At 51.5% G+C, this 10212-nt stretch overlaps 1 protein-coding gene across 1 annotated transcript in view; it reads left to right on the forward strand.

The window, feature by feature from the left end:
- Vash2 (vasohibin 2) overlaps positions 1-10212 on the forward strand; it is a 49216-nt gene that overhangs the window by 31218 nt on the left and 7786 nt on the right. The window contains exon 7 of the mRNA XM_008824847.3: positions 974-1089. Coding sequence (XP_008823069.1) covers positions 974-1089 — 116 coding nt within the window. The remainder of the gene's footprint in view (positions 1-973; positions 1090-10212) is intronic.

Consider the following 10212-nt stretch of genomic DNA (forward strand, 5'->3'; position numbering starts at 1 on the left):
TCCCTGGAGTCCTGGAACCAATCCTCATGAGGACCGGAGGGGCAAATGTACTTCAAAAATCAGAGCAGAAACCATCTTAGATGTTAAAATGAAAGTAACATCTTAGCCTGCAATTTCTCCTATGAACTCAGATCTAAAAATGGTAGTTGTTTTATTCTGAGAGACTGGTTCTGTTGCTCAGTTTTTATAATAGGGTGACCGGTCATTCTGGTGTGCCTGGAACTGAGGGATCCCTAGGACATGTGCTTCTCAGGATGAGTCAGTCACCCCACTTTATGACCTTCTTTAGCGTTGCCCTGCATCTGTTCTGTGTTAGAAGTTACAAGGCCTTTTGGCATCAAATTCTAACCGGTGTCACGGTAACCAACAAGGAGGCATTTGCTGTGCTCACTTGGGTGGATGGCACCTGTTAGCCATTCTCCCCCCACCGGCACCTCCATAGTGACATGGTGCCAGCTGCTTCTTGTCCCTCCAGGGTCTGTGGTGTCACTGAGAGGAAGTGGGCATGTTGACTTCAGACTTGGTTATGTTGAGTCCCTGGGGACTGGTCATCTTCAAGACCTGGAGTGGAGAGTCTGATAAATTGAAGACCACGCGTCTGTTTCTGGGTGTGAGAGGGGACCATCAATAGAAGCTGGTTTCAGGGATACTATAAAGGAGAATTGCCTTCCCCAGGAGAGAAGCTTCTAAGCAAACACAGCATCAGAAGGCTGAGGTGCTGGGGGGGTCCCCCAGTCTGCCACAGAAAAAGGGACAAGATGTGATGATTTGTCCTCATCCTCCAGATAGTGGTACTGGTCCCTTTCCCCAGCGTGCGGTGAGAGGAGTGAATGTCCTGGGCTGATGGGTTGGGGTGCTGTGCTGTGGGAAGATGAGAGGTGGGGTGGGCTGGGGTTGGGGTGCTGTGCTGCGGGAAGATGAGCAGTGGGGTCCTTCAGGATCTAGTGTGGCTAACTCCTCATGTTTCCTTTAGATCTTGAAGCCTGCAAGTGCCCACTCTCCAACCCAAGTGAGAAGCCGGGGGAAATCCCTGTCACCTCGAAGAAGGCAAGCCAGCCCGCCCAGGAGGCTTGGCAGGCGAGACAAGTCGTGAGTGCCATTCCCTCTTCCCCAACACACGTTTATAGGGGTGTCCTGTGGGGATAAAGCCGTGTCCTCTCCAAGAAGACTAACCCCATTCAGGGGTCATGTGAGAACAGGGACTACCATTCAGTGCTTTGCTGTGCCGACTATGGGTGGAGTACACACACACACATACACAAACACACACACACATACACAGACACACACACAGACACACACACATGCACATGCACAACGTTTATAGGGGTGTCCTGTGGGGATAAAGCCGTGTCCTCTCCAAGAAGACTAACCCCATTCAGGGGTCATGTGAGAACAGGGACTACCATTCAGTGCTTTGCTGTGCCGACTATGGGTGGAGTACACACACACACATACACAAACACACACACACATACACAGACACACACACAGACACACACACATGCACATGCACACACACACACACACACACACACAATGACCTCAGAGGGGAGAGCAGCCCAAATCCAGGAATCCCGGCTCCCAGATTACCCTAGGGCTGGTAATGCCATGGTCACTCCTCAAGTCAAGATGACTCAAGTTAGGGCGTACTAGAGGTGCTCAGAGCCCAGCATCCAGCAGTGACCTCCCTGGCAAATCCTGGAGTCGTATCTGTGAAAATATACTGCTTTTAGAAATCACAGCAGTGTGCTGTCACGCCAGCCTCTTGCCATGCCCGGGGACTGTGACACAGGGGTCTCGGTGGAGCCCCAGCTTGACCACATGTTAACTAGGCAGCTGGGCAGACCCTTGGTCCTCGGGAGCCATAGATGCTAAGAACCCTTCCTCACCTCTCTCCCAACGTTGTTGAAGGGATTGCGTTAGACCATGTGATGGGAGTGGCCTGTTCATAGTGATCCACTTTCACGAATGCCTCTGACCCCAATCCTGCCCCCAGTGCTGACCTCTGTCCTTGACATCCACCGTCACCCTAGGCCTGGCTCTCTTTCTCTGATTCAAGCATCAGATGACCAGACTGCACTCCTGTCTCAGAGGCCTGGGAACACCAAAACCCTTCCCCATGGGTCAGTGGTGTAGGGCGGGCCCAGCAACAGGAGTGCAGGCCTGGTCATCTGATGGAGCTCCCATGTGCAGCAGGCAAGGGTCGAGCCACCTATAGAGGGCGCTCTTCCTTCCTTCCAGAGCATCGGATCCCTGCATGGGATTGTAGTTATTGGTGATTAGACTCTTGTTGGATCCACTGTACTTGGACCCACAGGAACTTTGCAGTCAGAGGCATGGGAAGTTCTTAACCAGAAAATGACATCAATACCATAACCACCCTGGAAGGGATGTGAAGACAATCAGGATGACAGCCAAAGTGATGGTGACAGTTTGATGTGGAGAGAGACAAGTGTGAGTTTAGACTGAGGACTCTGAGGATCTTCCTAGACATCCCAAGGGAATGTTCTAGAAACTAATGAAAATACAGAGCTGGAGTTTGAGGTCAGAGTTAAAATCAGAGCCAACCACTCAGAATGGGTAGTTCAAACAATAGCTGTGTCTATATGGTGGTAAGTAAGAGAAAAGAGGAAGAAGTGGGTGGCTCTGCAGAGGCCAGAGGAAGGCGCTGGACCGGAGGGGAGGAGGGACAGTGGCTCGGGGGTTTGCGCTACCCTTCTCTTCAGGTGACAGTGTTAGGCAAACACCCCTCCCGAAGCCAGAGGGGGCCTGGGAGTGAGAAGAAAGACCAGGGGAAGGCAGTGCCCCCCAAATCAACAAAGGAAAGTCTGCTGCAAGAGGGGCTTGTTTTCCACCACCACCCTCCCTCCTGCCCTGTGGCTTATCCCTGTCAGTGTGGGAGGCTCCTGGGGCACCACGGTAAAGACTCAGTGATAAAAGCATAAACTTCTCAAAAATTAATGTGGAGTAGGAGGCTCGGGGAGGAAGTCCTGAGGAACAGGGAGGAGTGGAGGGCACTGTGGAGATGTAGTATGACAGGGCTGAGCATGTGAAAGGGACCTCAATGACAGGGAGGGGGCTGGGAGGAGCTCACACAGAATAAGCCTTGAGCTGAGACCAAGGGACCCTGATTTCCAACCCCTGTGAACCAGCTTGTGACTTTGGACAAGCCGTTCCTCTGGGCCCTGGTTTCCTTGCCTGTGATGGAGGAGAGGGCAGCTATAGCAGATGATTCCAAGAGCCATAGAATGTAGTATTCCCTCTGAGATTTTTCTTTTCAGAACTGCAGAGAACAGTGTCTTTGGAGCAAACGGGAAATAACCAAGAGGAAGAGGTTACGGTTCAAGAATAAAGTGGTGAATTCAGGGAGCGAAGTTTTTGGGGATCCAGGGTCAGATGGGATGGGAAGCTGCAGTGAAGGCTTAGAGGTGGGGGTGGTGAGCAGTGGGACCAAAGGCAGGGAGGATTAAAGCTGGAGGTGGCTGGGGAGGCAGGGAAGCTGGTCTTGCCTTCAGTGGCCTTTGTTCTGTGGGGAAGGGAGAGAAGAATGCCATATCACCTGGTGAGAGTGAGGAAGGAGGGTTCCTGAGGGTAGGTGGGGCAGTGCCCAGGCCAGAGTCCTATTTGAGGGCTCCACAGACAGGCAGACCCAGGTTCTCAGAGTGAGCATCAGCTGAAGAGGCCTTGTGACCCATCTCCTGGAGTTTCAGAGTCAGCAGTTTGGGGACAGGAATTTGGTTTTTTATTTCTGATAAGTACTCAGGTGCTGCTGCTGGGTGTGGGCCACACTGTGAGATTCCCAGAGCCTCCTCCTGTAGCAGATCTCCACTGTCTACATTCAATGACCCAGAAAGGGAAATTGAGGCAAGAGGCTTACCTTAAAAACCAACAATGGAGTCTGGAGAGATGCTCAGTGGTTAAGAGCACTGGCTGCTCTTACAGAGGACCTGAGAGGTTCTGATGCCACCTTCTGGCCTCTGTGGGTATTGCACACTAATGGTGTATTTACATGCATACACTCATACAAAGTAAAAATGAATCATCTTTCAAACAGTAAGAACAACAACAAAGGTCAAGATAAAGGTGTTGAGGGCCATTCACTGTCTATCCTTGATGGTCTCAGCCTCGTCCAGGCCTGCCTGGCCTCTGGATGAGAAACTCTCCAGGTGAAACCTGACTGGCTCCTGTGGTTGGGCCTCACCATGTCCATCTGGTAAGTGCCAGCTGCTTGCTCTCAGGTTAGAAAGAGAAGCACTTCTCCTTGCCCCTGGCCCTAATCTCTACTACTTTGTCACGCAGCCAAGGCAAGTGGCCACGTCTGCTGTTAGCCACGGCTGTGGATTAAGCTTCTGGGTGCCAGGGCCCCATTTGTCCCCACCCCTCCTGACCCACTAGAGGGTCCAAGAATGGAAAGGCAAGGAGGGAGTGGGTCCCAGGTCAGAAAGGAGGACTTGTGGGAAGAGGGGTTTCCCTCCCATCACCTATCTCCCTCTGGGCCCCAAGGTCTATCCAAGGCCCCATGGGCCAGTGAAGCTATAAATCTCACAATAAGGTGAGGAGTGGTTGCACCCAACTGCCCACAACCCCCAGAGTCGAGCTGCTGCCACAGCCTTTTCTCCCCTGCAGACAGATTTCCAGGAATCCTAAATTCCTCCTAGTGGGGACAGAAGGGGAGGAGGCCCACAACTAGTCCAAAAGGCTTTGGAACAGTGTGGTCATGGCAAGCCCTGCAGTTAGTGGGAGCCTGACGCTCAAATCCTGTAAGATCTGGTTCTTTTCAGAAGCCTTGGTCCCTTCTTTTCTGCTTCTCCATATTTGGAGGGTCAGAGGAAACTCAGAAGATCGGAGATGGATGCCGTAGTTTAAAATACATTGAGTGGGCAAGGAGGAACAGACCTTCCCAGGTTCCTCCTAAGCCTGACTGCTGAGTACAGGCCTAGGGAAGGGCGGGTGGGGCTGCCGTGTAGGAGAGGGGAGAGATGAGAGAGGCAGAGGCAAAATGGAGAAGAGGGGGCCACAGAAGAAATGGGAGCCTCGAACCTTCCCTCCCTCTACCTAGTGCTTCTGCTGTTGCCACAGGTTAGACCAGCAGCGCTGGCATCTGGAAGTATGTCCATAGAAGAGCTTCTCCTTTCTTGCCCATAACCTTTGCCAAGCAGGCCCTTCCTTCAGCTGATCTAGCTTTCTATAAAGAAGGACAAGTTTGGTGGTGACCCAGTAACTTCCAGCTCCAAGGATCCTGTGTCAGCACCCAGGACTTGCCGCTGTTATTTCTGCCTTCCTGAAGGCCAACGAGTCCTTTCTAAACGGCTGGGTGCCTCAAGGAAGCCTGAGCGAGGATCAAAGGGTGGAAAATAACCACAATGGGCCCGTCAGCTGGGCCCCACAGATAATTTCAGTGGCTTACCGTCCCCCACCACCACCTCCCACAGCTGGAGTCATTTCCAGACCTGAATTTGCTTGCTCTTTGTACTTGCCCAAATAATCCTCCTGGAGGATCCTTGTCACTGGGTTGACACAGAGTCAGCTGAGTGGGAGGGTAAGAGTGACTTCACCCGCCTCAATTAAGATCAAGTTTCCGAAGACACAGCACCCTGCAGACAAGACTACCCCTCCCTCCCACCAGCCCCTCTCCTGCTCAACTCCCCTTCACAGACAAGACACCCCCTCCTCCTCTACTCACCCATCTCTCCTACTCTGCTCCCCTCCAAGTGGTTTCTTTTTACATTTTTACCGCATTATTTATTTATTATTTACTTATGAGCGTGGAGATCAGAGGTCAACTTTCAGGAGTCAGTTCTTTCCTTCTACCATGTGGGTCCGAGTGAGAGATAGAATTCAGGTGATCATGCTTGGCACCAAGTGCCTTTTACCTGTTGAGCCGTCTTACCAGTAGGTCTCCCCTCCAGATGTTTAAGGTACCTTCTACACAGAATAGTCAAGTTTTTCCCCTTTTTAACCCCATAGGGATGGAAGGGAGATGGAAAGTTGGATCCATGTTTCAAGACCTCTCTGTATTTCTTTTTATTTAATTTTTTGAGACAGAGTCTCCCTGTAGCCCCAGCTGGCCTGGAACTTACTGTGTAGACCAGGCATTCCTTGAACTCACAGAGATCCACCTTCCTCTGCCTTCCAAGTGCTGGGATTAAAGATGCCACCACGCCTGGCTCCTCTTTCCCAATTTAAATCACTCTTTCCCAACCCTGGGGCTCAGTTCCCTGTAGCTCTTCCTTGGGGGGTGTCCACAGCGGCTCGAGTGGGATCAGCTCTGGGAGAGCAGGTGAGGAAAGAGAGGAGCCTGATATAGTGGTGCATCAGTTGTTCAAGACCAACCTGGGCAACACAGTGACACTGAGTAAAGTTAAAAAATAAATAATAAATAAGTAAATGTAAAAATAAATAGAGGGCTGGGCAGACGGCTAAGTTGGTAAGTGCTTTGCTATGCAAGCAGGAAGCAGATCCCCAGTTGCTATGTAAAACAGGGTACAGTGGCACACATGTAACCCCAGTGCTGTTTGGGGTTGGGGGGAGACAGGAGACTTGTTCTGGGGTTCTCTGGAACACACTGGCCTGTCAGTTAGCTGAGTCTACAAGCCCCAGGTTCAGTGAGACACTTTTGTCTCAAAAATAAATAAGTAAATAAATCAGGTAGAGAAGAAGTTGAGAAAGACACCTGATGTCACCTCTGGCCTCCACATGCAGTGTACACACACACACACACACACACACACACACACACCATGGGAAGGAAGGAAATGCAGTAGGAGTTTTTGTCCCCACTAGGGCCCGCAGACCCAGGACCACCCTGTCCAATATGAACCCTGTGTCATGAATGGCAACAAGGCCCACTGAGACGCAGACATGCTCCCTGAGGTTCTTTCTGTCTCTGGCAGATCGTGACTCCGGGCTTTGCTGCCTGGGACCCAGACCTGGGGAGTAGGCGGCACAGGCAGGTTTTTGGCTTGGCTTCCTTAGCTGACAGCTCATGCCATTGGTGTGACCATGTGGAACTCTTCTCCATGGAGACCACCATGTCCCTGAGGACTGGACAGGACCTCCATTTTTTCTCCCATGTGACTCCTTACCTACCTTCCTCTTTCTTTGCTGTTCATATTTTCCTTTTCCTCCCTTTCTCTTTCTTCCTCTTTGAGTCCTCTCTGCCCGTCACCATCTCTTTTAGTTTTTAGTCTCATGTAGCCAAGGATGGCCTGGAACTCCAGATCCTCTTCCGCCAAGTGCTAGGATTACAACACGGGTCACCTCACCCAGCTTTGATGTTATTGTCCCTGTGGCAGCTTGTGACTCTAGTAGGCGCTGCTCACCCTGCTAGAGACCCACAGGGCCTCCGTGGTTAGGAGCACCATCCAAAGATGAGGTCTCCCCTCAGCACAGGCCACATGCTGGGCAGTCGTCTTGCTGCTTTCTGTCTGGAAGTATGCAGTTTTAGGTATCTGGCTGAGGGGGGACAAGGGCTGTTCGATGAAGTCATTGAGAATAAGTTTGAATGGTCTAATTACATTGAAGATATTTTGAAGAAATAAATCAATCGCCTTAGATCCCAAACAAGAAAATTTCCCTAAGGTGGAAAGAAGGGTGTTTCCTTAACATGAAAGGCAGAGGGAAAACTAGAAAAAGGCCACGTGAAGACCTCGGCAGGAAGCACACACCTACAAGATGGAGTTAAGAGCTGTTTTAACACCACTGACTTCCAGAACTAGCCCCCCACCCCCGCCACGTGACCTGCTCTAGCCCGTGGCTTCTGTGGAGGTGGAATGGTGGGCCTTTTCAGGAAAGACCATGTCAGGAGAGCCCAGACAAGAGCCTCTGTGAGCCCAGTGGGTTCACACAGGGTCAGGGTTCCCAGAGAGGTTCTGAGTCACAGAGGAGGGGTGACATCAGCCAGGGAGGTGGTGCCCTGTAGTCTCGAACAGTGGCCTAGTGCTCTTGGGCTCTGGCCAGAGCTTCCTGCTTGGCTCCTAGAGCTTGAGGGCCAGCCCTCAGGGCAAAGACTCTCAGAGCTGAATCCCTCTTGGCCATGTCTCCCATCAGCTGTCTGCTCTGGCAGCTGTCCTGGGAAGGAATGCAAGGGGTGAGGTGCAGGACTGGCCTTGAGAGACTGACAGGTGGGAACGAGCCCCTTCCAGGCCCTGCCCCCCTCTAGCTGAGGGCCTCACTTTGCTTCCATGGCTTTCCCAGGGGGCCATAAATGCCGTAAGGGGGCCTAGCCTGACCTGATTCCAAGTCAGACTTGACAATACCAGAGGCCCTGGGCTGCTGGCCCTGTATCACAGAGGCACAGTGTTAGAGCTGCATCCTGACTGCGTGTCAGTGCGCAGCTTGTTGATCTTTGTGGGTGCAGATGAGGCAGCTCCTTGATCAGGGGTGGAAGAGGAACTAGGCTCTAGAGGGCCCTGGGGCTTTCCGCTTTCTGCTGCTAAAATACAGTCTCCCTAACACACACGTGGCCCCAGGATGTGGTGCTGCAACCTCTTGTGTCCCCAGCATGTTGCCAATGCTTTCTTGTTCCGAGGCTGGGGTGGCAGTGGCAGAGACAAGCCCCCCAGGGGGCGTGGTTTACAAAATGCCTTCTCTTCCCTCTGCTTCCTTTCTTCCTAGAGATCAAGTTCAGGTCATCAGGCTTGGCCACAGATGCCTTTACCTGCTGAGCCATCTCTCAGGCCTTCTATTTTATTTTTTGAGCTAGGGTCTCTTGTTGGCCTGGAGCTCACTGATTGGTCTAGATGGCCTGGGTAGCCCAGGGAGCCTCCTGTCTCTGCCTACCCAACCCTGGGATTACAGAGGCACAGCCATATCTAACTTGTTTTTGTGGCTTTGGGGGATTGAATTTAGGACCCACGATTTACAGAAAAGCACTTTACTGACTGAGCCACCTCCCCAGCACCCAGAAAGCCTTTTCTATAGAACCACTACATTATCCCAACCTACCTGCCCCCGCAGCCCTGTCCACTGTGAACTGCAGGTAGGGGCAGATATGGGTGAGGACTTCAAGCTTTGGTCTAGTCCATGCTGAACTCATTTAGGTGACCACAGATGAGCCTGGCGTCATGTGTGTGGAGTAAGGTTGTTCCTCCTCAAACTAAGGCCAAGGAAATTTGGCATCTCACTCCTTCCCTCCAGCAGGACAGCCTGGTAAAAGCAAATCCTTTGATTTTCTTGCCTTGTTTGGACTGGGGAGGGCTTGGGGAAAATGCATTGTTCAGCCTAAAAAAAGCCCAGGTCTGATGAGGCCCTGGGCAAGACAGGCCCGGCTGAATCATCGCCCTGGTGCGCATGCTGTGTAAAAATAACCCCCCAGCAATATTCTAATTATAACCGGAAGAGCCCTCCGTGCACACAGCAGCTCACCCGCCCTGGGCCCTGGGATGAGCCGACAACGCTGAGCGCTCTTTCCACTGGGCCTTCCAAGCAAGCGGTTCACCACCATGACCAGGCAGGCCCTCTGTCATGCCAGCAGGCTGCAGCCACTGCCGTTGTGAAAAGGAGGACTGTCATCATGCAAGTTCACCTGGGTCTCAGCCTTGCCACCCCACTTCCTGGATACCTACCAGGAAGCAGGTGGGGTCGGAATACAGGAGGGACACAACCCCGTCCCTTTCCTTTAAGCATGGGCGGGCTGTCATCACAGAGCCACATTCACATTAACAGTTGGGAGCCAGGTGGTGGCACATGCCTTTAATCCCAGCACTCAGGAGACCGGGATCAAGGCCAGCCTGGTATACATAGCGAGTTTCAAGTTTTAGGCCAGCTGGGACTATAGGGAGATCTTGTTCAAAGAAAAATGGGTGGCTTCCCTACATGGCCTTCAGGGTTAAAGCACTTCCATATAGGGGGAAAAAATCTTCCTATTCATTTTAAGATAGAATATCTTTTGAGGAGGTTCTAAAATTTTTTATTTATTCGTTTATTTTATTTTATGTGTATTAGTGTTCTGCTTGCATGTATGTAATGGAAAGTTGTGAGCTGCCATGTGGGTGCTGGGAACTGAACCTGGGTCCTCTGGAAGAGTAGCCAGTGCTCTTAACCGAGTCATCTCTCCATTCCTTAAGATAGAATATTTTATTAATACTTTGAGAATTTCATACAATGTATTTTGATCCTATTAACCCCCCATTTCTCCCCTAACTCCCTCCGCTTCCCCCTCCCAACTTCATATCCTCTTTCTATTTTTAAAATACTTTTCTAAATTTT

Source organism: Nannospalax galili, unplaced genomic scaffold (genome assembly GCF_000622305.1).
Source record: "Nannospalax galili isolate Female #2095 unplaced genomic scaffold, S.galili_v1.0 scaffold648, whole genome shotgun sequence".
NCBI lineage: Eukaryota > Metazoa > Chordata > Mammalia > Rodentia > Spalacidae > Nannospalax > Nannospalax galili.